This window comes from Miniopterus schreibersii (genome assembly GCF_964146895.1).
Source record: "Miniopterus schreibersii genome assembly, chromosome: 9".
Lineage (NCBI taxonomy): Eukaryota > Metazoa > Chordata > Mammalia > Chiroptera > Miniopteridae > Miniopterus > Miniopterus schreibersii.
Genome location: NC_138118.1, coordinates 51,440,922 through 51,456,189, shown reverse-complemented (window position 1 = coordinate 51,456,189; position 15,268 = coordinate 51,440,922). Strand labels below are relative to the sequence as shown.

The following is a 15,268-nucleotide window of genomic DNA, read 5'->3' as shown; positions in this document are numbered from 1 at the left end:
CTAACTTAAAAATATTTTGTATTGGTGCTATTAACACAAGTAAAATGGGTCTAATTTTATTCCTTTTAATCAAAAGAACTACTTATAATCAGATTGTATGCCTGTGAAAGGCCTTTGTAATTCATCTAGACTATGCCATTTTTTTATGGTTGTAACAGTGTTTGCTTATCTATTGGGTAGAAGAAATAATTTATCTACATGAATTTTAGAGAACTGAAAGGAAATTGGTTTATATCAGTTGGCAGATACTGCTGTTAACTGTTTTCTTCTTAGACAATTATGATTTTATTCAATAGAAAAATCAGTAATTGTAGTATGTTATAATATATATTGAAATTGAATTATATCAATTAAAAGTGATTGAGAACTTTTTGAATGGAATTCAACCATCAGGTGATATTTTCTATTTATTGAACATCTATCAAGCCAAAGTAAATTATTTGCTAATTCTGCTTTATGATATAAAAAAATTTAGAATATTGGCGCTTTTATAAAGTAACTTAACACATAATTCATTTTATTTCTGTAAAGAAATTATTTCACAATACATTTTATATCTTCTCTCAGAATAACAAAATGGTTATTGATTTTTTTAATTTGAAATATCATCACTGTCTTACTTACATTAGTTGACTAAAAATTATGAAAGAATTTTATGCATTATGTTTACTTCTTTAATATTGATTAAACCATCTATAATAATTATATAGTGTCTTTGTTTTCAAAACTAAGCAATATAAAAACTTAACTTTTTATGCACAGCACTTGACTGAGTTGTAATATTTCTAGTGATAACTTCTTGGGTTATGATGAATTCTCCCTTCTTTTTCAAAATAAACATTTTATTTTCTTATATTATAGATGAGTATATTTGAGTTTTATTTTGCTCTTAAATTTTGATTGGGAGACTTTATAACTTTCCTTTTAAGAAACATAATTTCTGTTTTGTCTGATTTTACACATGATTTAAAGTTACACCTTAATAGTCTAGGCAAAATTCTGCGTGCTATCTGTCAGATAATCTTATGAAATATAATTTCTATTGTCCCTATATATGCTCAATGGAATGATGATGATGATTTGTTGGCATTAGTTCAGATAGCTCTTGCATTTATTAGGAAATAATTTTTCTGGTATAAAGTAATGATATTTTAGGTTAAAATGTATTTTCTGAGTAGTTGGATCCATTTAAATAACATTAAGAAGGGAACAGTACAGAATGCATGAATATCAAAAAAGATTAAGAACATAGTTAAAGTTAAAATCCTTAAGGATTCACTAGGGATACGTAAAACAGAGGAGGCAACAGTTAAGCATTTCACATGCACAGTTGTGTCACTTATCCTAGTTTCCTATGCCCATTCAATTAACTATGAATCTCTATATGATCCTGAGAGCATTATTGGATTAGTTGGTTACTGTTAGCTGCTCATCATATTCTTCAAATTTGATGGTATTAATCTGTTAATATCATTTAATTAGAAAGTCAATAGAAAACATTCATTCTGGGTATTTTAACAAAATAGATTGGGAAGTTTCAACTAAGAAAAACTTACAAATTTATGAACTGCAATCTACTTTGAATGAGATGATTACATTACTTACCTATAATTAGATAACTTTGTTATATTATTTTTTTGGGATCAATAAAATTTTACTGATCTACCCAATACCCATTCTCCTGTCTCATTCAGCACATTCTATTTTAGTCTGTTTCAAATAACATATCTAATTCTAAACATCATAAACTGTAGCCATAGTGTGACTTTGACACCTACACCAATCTTTCCAGAAATTTTTGGACTGGAATACGAGATCATTTTAGTGGCTGTAGTGATCACAAACAGAATCCTACCATGATCATTTTTCTCAAGTCCAACCACAAATCATGGCTAATTACACTCCCCTGTTTACCTTGACTGTTCAAAAAGCATGAATTTGAGAGAGCTACTGGAGGACAAGAAATGCATTACTTTTTTTTTTCAGTAGTCAGTTCCAACCTCCCCTTCGTGTCCTGGTAAGAAATTGAATCACGTTCATGATTTGATGTTTCCTGCCACATGAGCTCTGGGGAAGTTCCCAGTGAGGGTCTTAAACATTCTAGAAATGGGGGTTGGTCCTTGTACATTGACCCACACCACTGAGAGAGCAACGTCCAAGCCAGCACAATCCTTGAGAGTAGGTGGCTGGCTTCCTTAACTGGACCAAGTTTTAATGAGAGTAGTTCTGCCTAGGTTGAAAGCCACAGAATCTAGTGTCAACTTTTCTAATGGCACTACACAACTTTTCCTTTGAGATAATTCCATCTTCCCTGAACTACATGAGCAAGCAGGATGCTGCTCCCTACTACCTTTGCAACATCCAACCACCGAGTTGGGGGATATCACCTCCCTAGAAATGACTCTCCATCTTCTATTCCTTTCATTCATCCTACATTCTTTTCTTTTCTTTTTTTCATTGTAATTAGTACTCTTAACATGAACTCTAAAAATCTTCACAGATTTTTAGGTGTACAGTGCCATGCTATATATGGACACAAACTTGTTTATCAGATATCTAAAACTTATTTGTCCTGCATAACTGAAATTTTGTAGAAGTTAATTAGAAACTATTTTCCCCTCCCACATCCCTGGCAACCACCATTCTATTCTTTGCTTCTAAGTTTGACTATTTTAAATACCTCGTATAAATGGAATCCTTCTGTGACTGATTATTTCACTTAGCTTAATGACCTCAAGGTTCATTCAGTTGGTCTTATAATAAAAGATTTCCTCCTTTTTAAAGGCTGAATAATATTCCAATGTATGTATAAACTACATTTGCTTTATCTATTCACATGTTTCTGGGAATTTATTTCCATATTTTGGCTGTTGTGTATAGCACTGCAATGGACATGAGAGTGCTACTATCTCTTCAAGTTCCTGATTTCAATTTTTGGGTGGATAAATATCCAGAAATGGAATTGCTAGATCATTTGGTATTTCCATTTTTAATTTGTAGGAAACTTCACACTATCTTCTATAGTGGCTGCACCATATTGCATTCAACAGAGTACCAGGGTTCCAATTTTTGCACCTCTTCCCCAGCACTTACTGACTTTCGTGTTTTTGACAACAGTCATCCTAAAAGGTGTGAGATGATAAATCACTATGGTTTTGATTTGCTTTTTCCTGGTCATTTGTTACACTGAGCAATCCATCCTACATTATTTTCTCTTCCAGCAGGGCTCAGCTTAATTTCCCATCAACGTGCCTGGAGAAATGCGGTACTTCTTTTCGGGAGTGGGATAGGAAAAAAAGATGAGAAAGCTGATCAGCTTTTTTTCATTTCTATTGTTTACCCACCATAAAATAATATATTCATGCCCTGGCCACTGTGGCTCAGTGGTTAGAGAGCCCGTCCACACCAAAGGGTAGCGGGTTCAATTCCAAGTCAAAGACACTACCTGGGTTGCAGGTTTGATCCCCAGCCCCAGTCGGGGTGCATGCCGGAGGCAACCAATGGATGTGGCTTTCACATATCAATGTTTCCCTCTCTCCCTCCCTCCCACCCTTCCTTCCACTCTCTCTAAAAATCAATGGAAAAAATATCCTCAGGTGAGGATTAGCAACAACAAAAAATGATAACCCAGCCATTGTTGCTCAATGGTTGAGCATGGACCTGTGATTCGGGAGATCACTGTTGGATTCCTGGTTAGGGCAATGCCAGGGTTGCAGGCTTGATCCCCAGCCGGGGCATATAGGAGGCAGCCGGTCAATGATTCTCCCTTCCTTTCTTTGAAATCAATAAAAATATTTTTTTTTAAAAGTTATATCCACAACTTTGTTTTTTCAATTTTTGCAAGCCCCAGTCTTCAAATAATATTGTCATATATATAATTAATATAATTTCTAAATTATCTTTTTCTCATTAAAATGGCATTATAAATAATACTTGTATTATTTGTGCTATGTTTTACATAGTTGAACTCTGTTTATATTCAAGTGGCATACACTGAATGCATTTTCCCATTAACCAATACTAGCATTGGCCTTAGGGACAGCAAGATGGAGCTCATATTTTCGCACTACCTTTAACTGTGTGATGTTAAAAAAGTCATGTTACCTCACGTTTCATTTTTCTAATATATTGTATAAAAGACTAAAACTAGAGCATCTACAAGGATATTGCCTGATTTATAACAAGTTTATAAATAGTTGTGATGTGCTTTTAAAACATTATATAATTTGATTTATGTAATTGTTCTTCAATGACCTTTTTATTATTGACCATTAATACTGCAGGATATGTGATAATTGATTTTCTTTACAGTTACTTTTTATGATTGAAGCTAGATCTATTTTAGGTCTGTGAGTGTAAAAAGCCTCTGATTCCAAATCAGACTTAAAAAGAAGCATGGATAAGCACAGACAGTTCTGTAGTCTTTGACTTATCTTAAATATTCTTCTATTCAAAATGTTGTGAGAATTTTATGTTTCTTTTTTTAATTGAATTTATTAAGATGACATTGGTTAACAAGATTATATAGGTTTCAAGTGCACATTTCTATGATATTTGATCTGTATATTGCATTGTGTGCCCACCGCCCAGAGTCCGATCATCTTCCCTCACCGTGTATGTGGCCTGCTTTACCTTTTCCTACGCCCCCTTCCCTCTGGTAACCACCACACTGTTGTCTGTGTCTATGAGTTTCAGTTTTCTATCCCACATATCAGTGAAATCATATGGGCCTTACATTTTTCTGACTGACTTGTTTCGCTTAACATAATTATTTATGGTGGGCAAGAAATGGAAACAACTAAAGTGTTCTTCGATAGAGGATTGGATAAAGAAGATGTCATATATGTATACTATAGACTACTACTCAACCATAAAAAAAGATGAAATACTGCCATTTGTGACAACATAGATGGACCTTGAGAATTTTAAAATGTGCAAATTAATTTCATCTGAGAATTTATACATGTGACCCATCCTTTGCTTGCTCGTCACAAAATGTATGAGTGAAAGAAGAAACATAGAGAGTGGATTTATCAAGTTCACACCCCAAGTTAATGACAGTCAGTGTAGAATTTTACTTCTCCAATTTGGAGCTATTTGAAAATATACCTAAGCCGTATAACATTTTTCTAAAGAACTCTTGTCAAGAGTCTGCCAAAGGATGAAAATGGAGTATATTATCATAGCGTATTCTTTTGCTTAACAGTCTGTTTCTCACTTGTTTTTACTTGGCAAATGATTTTAAGATGGTTTCACCTTTTGGTGTTAACACTTGCAATCTGTTTCCTGCCAACTTTGCGAAGCATTTTCATGGTGTGCACTTACAGCCCTCTCATTGTCCATTTCTCCTGGAACTCCCACCTCCCACAGATAGATGGCCAAGGAGAGGATGTCCGGGTTGTGGGAAGTACATGCACTTAATTTAACAGTGTTCTGCCACACCTCCTTCGAGAATGGTAGCTCTTTTCTGCATCTCCGTTTAAATAATTACATGTTAGAAATTGTAAATAAGCAGTTTTATTTTTCATGCTGATACCGTCTCCCCACATCATAGAGTGGGGATAAAGCTGAAAAACCATCTAGCAAACATAATCTCCCTTGAAGTCAAAGTGCCATAATCCCACATTGTGGTCAATACATGGTATTTTCTGGCTTCAAACTTTTTGCATGATGGGAGTTAAGTAACATGTCATTATTGCTTTAATTTGTACTTTCTAATCACAATGAGTCTGGGCTTTTTTTCCTATACTTATAACACTTTTGAATTACCTCCCTGTGAATCATCTTTATTTTACTAATTGCCAAGATATTTCTGTTTTTTCTAGTGGAATATATTTTATTAATTCATAGGACAGCAAAAAATATTAGCATATAACAGCACAAAAGTGGTGATCATTACAAAGGTGATGAATTGTGTATTGCCTGCCACATACTAGGTACTGAAAAAATATCTGTGGAATAAGTAAATAAAAGTCATGAGCTTTTGTTGATATATGATAGGACATACAGTAACCTATAAGACTTTGTTAACTCAATAATTTTAATCTATAGATGTTTTTGAAGTAATGGTAAACTTTAAATATAGACAAAAATAACATGCTTGAAATTTCAGATTATAAAGATAAGAATAGCTCTTGCCAGTTTGATGAACATACAAAATTAAATAATCCCAGAAGTTATGAAAAAACATTTCAGAATATTTTATGTTGATTTTTTTAATTAAAAAAATTACCTGATTATTATAATTTTGAATTTTGATAACATTAAAGTATGCTATTTTGAGCACCAAGTCCTATTATCATTGTTGCACATTCAGCAAAAATTTGGATGATCTTAGTTTTCCTAAGAGAAACTATTAGAATAGGCAATTTCTAGGGATGTAATTGAAGAATTATCTGTACACTCCCAAACTGAACATTGGTTAACATACATGTTGATATAATTGAAATATAAAGAAAATGTAATTGTTTGCTCATAATGCTAAATAATAGATTTAACCATTTATGTGTACACTATCTTCCAGGAATTATTCCTCAAAGTCAGAGTAAAAAGTTATCTGAAGTTTGAATATGCTTACATTCAAATCAATTAAATGGTAAAATACTATTTTAGTCAACTTCCGTGTAGTATGATCATTTTCAACAAATTTTTGCATGCGTTTTGCAATAGTTTATAGAATTTTACAATTAACATATTTCTCAAAAATATTGTATTTGATGTCACATGATACTTAATTCTCACAACTACTAAAACCATCTTATGAATTAATAAGGAGTTATTTGTATGTTCAATTGGTTATTTTAGTGGGGTTCTCGTAGGATTTGTAGAAGTTGGAGAGGGAGTGCAAAGGGGAAGTGTTACTAAATGACTGCGTTCAGTACTCACATTCCCTGTAGTATCTGATACTCATCCTGGGAACCAAGAATAAAAGGATAAAAGAACCAGAGAAATCTTTTGAACTATAGTATTGCACCAACGCTGGTGGGAAATGAGTGAATGGAAAAGTTTAGCAGGTATATCATGGGACGGAGCATATCATATAGTTCATGCTCTCAGGTAAATATCTGGGCAAGACCCTAGTTTTCTGTATATTTTTCAGCAATGTAATTAATGATTCTAGTTTAGTTTTTTTATGACTAGAAGCATTTTTCATTTCTGTAGATAGTTATGTTTTGTAAATTTGCTCTGTTATTTTTTGAGGTGTGAAAAATAAACAGGTAAATCCAACAGAAGTAGCATGAAGATTTTGTGGCTATTTCTTTTCATAGAGTATGCTCCTGCAGAAAAGTGACAATGCAATTTCTGGGTTATAACACCATTAATTTTGTTTCCATTCAAAATCATCTGTCCATAAATATACTCTTACTCTTGGCTAAAAGAAAAAAGTGTGTTTTTCTGTGGGCTTTTCGTCTTTCAGTACTAACCTTTTCTTTAGGCGCTATCACCGCTTTCTTTTATATAATTTTTTTTCATTTTATGTGTACAACAGCCTCGGATTGTTGCAATAAACCTAAAGCCCATCTGGAGATAAAGTTTTCTTAGAGTAAGTTATGGAAAGTTGTTCTTGTTTGTGTTATTGTGGACATTTTTACAGGTTTCTTTTGCCATTCCACTGTAGTAAAAGCATTTCCCATACTTGCTTGCATCTGGTAATATGCTTTTCAATGTACATAAAAGTCTTTAAAATTGCAAAGACTCAATCATGTCATGTTTAGAATTTCCCATTGAAACCAATGTTGAGCAACAGGTAATTTCACATAGGCATCTGTGAAGCACATTGAAAGTGTAATTTTTCAACAAGTATTTCTTTTTATTTAATTATGGCCTAGTATGGCAAACATATTTTTCTCAGGTAAAGCTGGCAGCATTCACAAATATTTGGGCACTATAACTTTGAATGGTTTTATCTAATTTATATCCAGCTCAGATAGCCACATATTAGGGCCATCGGATTTGTGCCAAATATTTGTCCCTAAATTATTTTGACAGCTCATGTAAAATGGACCAAAGAAACTAAAAGTAAAATGTTGAAATATTAAATGTTACTATTTTTTGTATGAAAATTGTCTTTTTAGATAGAGAGGAAACATGAAAAGCCCTGTAACTAGTCCAGCAACCTAATTTACAGGACCCAGTGCAAAATGAAATTGTATATCTCTTTGTTCAAACATTAAGAATTTCAAGATGGCAACAGCAAAGCATTAAAACCAGCATAGGGCCTTCTGAGCACAGGGCCTTGTGCGCTGCACAGGCCACCAGCATCCTCGACGCTGTCCTCTGTAGCATTTCTGCTGCTTCTACTCTGGAATGTCTTGCATGCAGAGAAGAAAAGACACAATGTGGAAACTGCTTTATCTGAGCCAAGTTGAAGGTGTAACCGTTTCTTAAGGGGACCTGCACAGCAAAATCCTAATGACTTTCTCCTACCACTCCCATTCCACAAAATAGAATATGGAAGTTTACAGTTTACTTGCTTGTTCCCCATGAAAAGATGATATTGGTTGTAATTATTTTTTGTCTGACACAAAATTGGTCTAAGCAGTATACATTCAATAATGTTTTCTTTATAGCAGTGTGAACAAAATGCATGTGTTTGATAATATTTAATAGATTTCAAAAGCAACATTTTGCATGTTGTCTTAGATATATTTTATGTGTTCAGGTAAGTGGGTGAAATCAAACTACACATGGTTTTGGCATTAATGTTCCAGAGAACTTTGAACTGATGTTCTCTGAGACGGTGTGCTGAGTTGGTTTGTAAATGCAAAGCAGTGTCTTCTACGACCTATGGACCCAGACTAGAAATAGCACACATTTTTCATGTTATACTTGAATTTGTCTTTTTAGGGATGCAAGTATTGGAATGGAATGGAGTTCCTTTAACTTCTAAAACGTATGAAGAAGTGCAGAGTATCATTAGTCAGCAAAGTGGGGAAGCAGAAATATGTGTAAGACTGTGAGTTTTTCCCCATCTTTCTGTTTCCATTTTTTGGCTATTCATGGCTCTTTTAATTTAAAATTGTTAAGGTGGAACCTTTGACAGTCAGCAAGATTTTCTGTAATGAGAAAATAAAGTGAATACAAGTTTTATAGATTTCTTGTGTTCAGAATCAAAGTCTAAAGCATAGAAAGAATTCAGATAATTTTGTCTCTGATTAATGTCAATAGTTCTCCCCTTTCATGCTTTTATTGAGACATGCTTCATTTAAATGAAAACCTAAACCCATTTAGATTTCATGGATATGTATGGTATTTCAAAATAAACTTACATTTAATCCATAAAGATTTCACCTTAAATAATCATTTTTATCAGCCAACTTTTAACAACATTGCAAATATATATTTGGTTAGAAGGGTGAGCATGCTTTGAAATTGCTTTATATCATTAACCACTTCTCATTTACCTACTTAAAAAAATATTCAGGGTAGTTGGGGAAAAGGGCCTTTTGCCTCAGGCTTCCTCAATTTCTGTCTTAATTTTTTTGTTTTAATTTTTAGGGACCTCAACATGCTATCAGATTCTGAAAATCCCCAGCACCTGGAACTTCATGAACCACCAAAATCTGGTAGGTGAAAGCAATCTGCTTTCAACTGTGAATAAAAATATAGATGTAGAAGTACTGATGCTCCTCTACTTACAATGGGTTATGCCCCAATAAGCCCATCCTAAATTGAAAATATCCTTAAGTAAAAAATGCATTTAATACACCCAACTTACCAAACATCATAGCTCAGACTAGCCTGCCTTACATGTGCTCAGAACACTTATATTAGCCTACAGGTGGGAAAAATTATCTAAAACAATGTCTCTTTTATAATAAATTGTTGAGTATCTCATGTAATTTGTTATTGTATCACTTTTGCACCATCGTAAAGTTGAAAAACTGTTAAGTCAAACTAGTATAAATTGGGAACCATCTGCAATTATTGAGGCAGATGTGGCTATAGATGAAGATATTAGATGTAAACATAGGCAAAAATAAAGCTATAGCCTTATGATTATGTAAATATCTGTAACATGTATATAATCATAAGCAATATCAGAAGCATTGTGGCTGTGTGTTTAGCATTCTAGGGAAACACACATTTGCATGTTTGCCTTCTAGACTTCTTAGAAATAGATACATAAAGGTACAATTACGTTTATTTACTTTTTTAAATGTTAGCTTGTTGTATAAGTAATATTTTGACTTTGTCATCTAGAACTCAAATAAGTCCCATGGTGTTAAGTCCCTATGAAATTGAAAAATGTGTAACTTATTTTATTGTAGTGGATAAAGCGAAATCCCCAGGGGTCGATCCTAAGCAGTTGGCAGCAGAGCTCCAGAAGGTTTCGCTCCAGCAGTCACCACTGGTTATGTCTTCGGTCGCTGAAAAGGGATCTCACGTTCATTCAGGTCCTACATCAGCTGGATCCAGTTCTGTTCCCAGCCCTGGGCAACCTGGGTCACCCTCAGTGAGCAAAAAGAAACACAGCAGCAGTAGCAAGGTGAGAATTGCTTGATGTGACCTCTGAATTACTTACTTTCTAGTTCCTTATTTAGACTAGGAGATAGGAAATACAATATCATTTTCAAAGATGTTCTTATGATTTCTGTTTCCTTCTTCTCTATTGAAGCAAACAAACAAACCAGTTTTCCATTTCTGACTATATGACTGATTCAAAATGTATCAAGATGATGTATTTCTATATGAAGAACTTGAAAAATGTATCTGACGCATCTCATTTCCTGGTTATTTTTTTCTTTGTTTTTGTTGCATAAATCTGAGCCACTTTGTATGTCAGATATTAGCTTTACATCTTTTTAGAAACACAAGATATATATTACATTAGATTTTGTAACATAAAAGGTAAAAAGGACACAGATAAAGAGAATTTAGGTTAATAAGAAACAAGGAAAAATATTAATATAGCATTGCCATTTTGAATTTAATCCCTAATTTCATACCAATAAATTTTCTCTTGATGCAAATCTTTATTTGAAACAAATGTTTCTAACACTGTTTTAACACAAACATCATTTCAGAGTTACTAGGGAATTAAAAGAAAACAAAGAATTAATTGTTTAACTTTATAAAAGCAGATAGAAATGTAGACAGTTTGTAATTTTTCCCTCAGATTTGATTGTTAAGAGAGAAGCTTTCCTCATTGTCAATAAACACATTGGAAAGTTTTTGTCTGATTAAACACCCATAGAGGTTTTCTTTTGTGTGGTGAGATATATGGGAAGGACAGGCTATTCTTGGTTAAGTTGACTGGACTTCAGAATAAAAAGTTTGTTTTACTAAGTATTAAAAAAAGCAGATGTCACCCAAAATCCCGTTTATTCAGAAGCCAACAAGAAAGGTAGGATGATTTTAATCACTGCATCATAAAATGTCTTATTCCTAATTAAATATAGCAAGGCTTCCTGAAGACCAATTCAGGGATAGTTAGACTCAATTTCAAAATAAATTTTAACACAACTATATTTTATAACATGCAATTATGTGTTAAATATTAAGGATTGCCTCCCAGAGGCTGTCTCTTGAGTTACAGGCTGAGATTTCTCTTTTCATTACCTTGAAGGAAGGAATATTGCCTGTTCATCTTTTTTGGTGTTGATCTTCAAGTTTCGCTGGTACAGAGTTTCTCAAAACATTTGTGCTGAATGAGTAAATAATTTAATGGTAATTCTTGACCCATTAGCATGTGGTGTGCATAAAAGGCAATACTTTTATTTGTTCTCTAAATCCTACAATGTTAAAAAATTTATATTGAGAAATTATAGAAACATTAAATGATGGTCGGTAGCTTACATATCCCAGAGTGAGGTAATATAATATTCCCAAATATCAAATGTACTTTAGAGGATTATAGTTTTAATATTTTTATGTTTTTATTAGGTATGAGACCAAATATTAAATTAAAAAATATTAATGTAATGAAATTTATTAAAATTAAAACATTTCAATTGTATTTAGCATAATGCCACATTCCACGTTGCCTAAAATTCTGTAAGATCTGGGGTCAGGGACATCATTTCTCCTTTTCTATAAATATTTCATTGAAATGTAACGAGTCAGCAATCAGTCTTTTATTCAGCAGTATGAATCAGTTTATCAAATCACATTCTTGTTTTAATGCTTTACTAACAAAAGGGACTTATTAAAGAAATGAGAACTTAAATGGAATGGGATGGAATTATAAATGAGTGTGAGATATTAGAAAGTGATTGCTGGGTACTTGAGCCTAGAGGGGATCAGGTACACCCAACAGAGGAGTACAAGGTTGGGCTTTCATAACTGTCTCCTAGGCAGTCATTGTGTAAAAACAGTGTCTTTTTTATTCCTCTGTAGATTTTTAAATCTTGTAAATACTTAAATGGAGTACATTGAACCAGAAGTGTTCATTTTCTTAAGAAATTGAAAATACATTACTGCAGGTATAAAATTACAGCTTCAAAACAGGCTTAACAAAATGAAAAGTAGATTTATGTAGCTATAAAATTAAACATGTGTTGAGAAGTACAAGCAACAGCATCATCTGAAGCAGACAAATGGGTAAAGTATATTTTCCAGGCAGCGTGCTCTGACCAAATGGAAATTAATTTCAGAAGGAGGTTGAAATGGTAAATTCTATGAAGGGTTTATCCATTATTATAATGTATGTTTTTAATGTTACAGCCTACCGATGCAACAAAGGTTGTCTCTCATCCAATTACAGGGGAAATTCAGGTATGAAAATGTTTTTTCTAATCATCATTATATCATCTTTTTTGGTTGTTCCTCCCCCTGGTCTACTGAAGTTGTAAACACTGCTAGAACCTTTTCTGTTTTATAACACATACAGATCTATAAAGGACAAACATGATTGCATAGGGTAGTATTTTAGTATGAATGTGTGTTTTATGAAATCTAATTTTATCTATGAAATTATATACCTCAAAATCAGCCTGATACCTTAGAGGTATTAATATATTTCATGCCTCAGTTACTTTATACTTGTTAAATGTGTTTCAAACATGACAGATTCTCCTGGAAATTTGAAATTTCCCCCTCAAAGAGTTTCATGAGCCTAATCCTATCCCCATTTCCTCCTCTGATTAACACTTATTAAATAATTGTTGAACAGTTCTTGTAGAGCTGTGTTTTTCTTACCTGGGTCATAACCAATTTGTAACTTATAAAGTCAGTTTAGTGGATTTTACCAGGAAGATAGAAGAAAAGTAGTGTAAATCACTCTTTTTAGTTCTATGTATGTGTTTCTGTGTTAGTGTAATAAAATAATACCATGTATTTCCTACTGTGGGTCATAGTAAAAATATTAGAAAACTGTACTTTAGATGATACCAAAATGTCACATAGAAAGAATTAACACAATATAAAATAATAACTTTGAAGATAGTAAGTTCCAGATAAGGGAATGAGGACAGTAAGGCTTAGCTGCGTATCCAGCACGTTCTGGAGGAAATTTTCATGAAAGACTTCACAAGGATATCAGAGATTTGAACTAATTTGAGGATAAGCAGAGAGAAAGGGGAGTGTGTTCCTGGAAGAAGAAATGGTGTAAGAAAAGGTTCTGCTGCCAGAGAGTAATGAAATGCAGAGGTCAGCTTTGCTGCCGTGAAATGTTTCTATAGAGATAAGACAAATTTAAAAGAACCTTGAATGTAAGCTGAGTGGGGGGGAGTTAGCCACTAAATAACAGGGTGACCAGTAAATATTTTGGAGTAAGAAAAAGACTTAATTGAAAGGACTATGTAATAAGTCATACAGCCGTGGCCACAGGAAATATTATAAAGGGATGAACACGCAAAATCATTAAGTGATTATCTAGGCCCACACTAATTAAAGCAAAAGTGGAGTATGGCAGTGGAAATACAGAAAAAGTGCTGGAGGTGGGCACCTAAGAAGGACAGTGGGATGGAGCCTGATTGTGTATGTACTTGAGATCCTGCTGACTCACTGCTGTTTCCCACTTAAGGAAAGTCAGACTCCGATCCTTCATTTCATAGACAGCAGCAACAACAAAGCTAGCTTTTCTGATTCACAATATCTGTCTCTCTCCCATTTTTTTAAAACTTCTTGCCCATGGACCAATATTTGCTATGTTTCTTTTTGGTTTGTGGCTGTTTGTTCTTTGTGGCTCGATCCGCAGTAGGGGGTGTGCAGGAGGCAGCCGATCAATGACTCTCATCGTTGGTGCTTTTATCTTTCTCTCTTTAATTCTATAGTGGAAATTTACACTAATGACATTCCTTCTTAACTCTTGGGATATTCCCCCCCCCCTTTTTTTTTTAATTTCCTTATAACATTGGCTTCAACTTTCTTTTTCTTTTAGCAAAACCCTTATTCTAAATAACACCTTTGTAGACACCCAAGCAATGAATTTGCCAGCACTTGAGTACCTCTGGCTGAGGGTTGCTGGAGACATCCTATTCTCTCTTGGAAGTAACCTCTGAGCAACTCTAAGTGTTCCTGAAGGCCTGACAGAGTCAATTTTGAAAAGCACTATTTTAGAGAAGCCTGCAGGTTTTCATTTCAATAATAAATGGTTTTGAAAAAAATAAAAGAAATACTTTGTGTGCTATATCAGTTAAAAATGGACTTAGGGCTGGCAGAGACAAGAGAAAATAGGGGAGAATTTCCCCTTAAATATTTGGAAGCTGTTCTAAACCTCAGTGAAATTAATTTCAGACTAATTGTATATTTCAGTACCCATCACAGCACATAGTTCCTACAGTCCTAAACTTCCCATTTCTTCTCTTTCTTCAGGACACTGTTCTATGTTTCTCATCGCTTTCATGATGGTCAGACTCTGGACCTTTCTGCATTGAGAAAAGTGATTGAACATCCCTTTTTTTGCCACAAGATAAAACCAGATCAAAATTATGCTAAAATTAAGAATTATTCTAATTATGAAATTTTAGATAAAGTGTGGCTCATCTACATTACCTCATTTTCCACATAACCATAGTGTGTCTGCTTAGTTTGATTATAAAAAAAGTTAGTATTTTTATTTATGGATTTTTCCCCTTCGAAATGCATCTTTTCTGCTCTTTGTTAATTGATAAAAACAGCATGAAACAGAATTAAGCCTTATTCTAATGCCAAAAAACCCTTAAATGTCAAAGGAGAAAAATGTGTTAATTCAATTATTTTGAATTATGCCGGCTTCTCAAATATTTATTAGAAATATAATCTTTGCCCTTCCAGCGTGGCTCAGTGGTTGAACATTGACTTAGGATCTAGGACATTGCAGTTCGATTCCCGTTCAGGGCACATG

At 33.6% G+C, this 15,268-nt stretch overlaps 1 protein-coding gene across 1 annotated transcript in view; it reads left to right on the top strand.

Moving 5' to 3' along the window:
* PCLO (piccolo presynaptic cytomatrix protein) overlaps nucleotides 1-15,268 on the top strand; it is a gene marked incomplete at its 5' end in the record, with an annotated part of 287,210 nt that overhangs the window by 254,395 nt on the left and 17,547 nt on the right. The window contains 4 exons of the mRNA XM_081147631.1: nucleotides 8,848-8,956; nucleotides 9,499-9,566; nucleotides 10,272-10,489; nucleotides 12,667-12,717. Of these exons, the coding sequence (XP_081003757.1) occupies nucleotides 8,848-8,956; nucleotides 9,499-9,566; nucleotides 10,272-10,489; nucleotides 12,667-12,717 (446 nt within the window). The remainder of the gene's footprint in view (nucleotides 1-8,847; nucleotides 8,957-9,498; nucleotides 9,567-10,271; nucleotides 10,490-12,666; nucleotides 12,718-15,268) is intronic.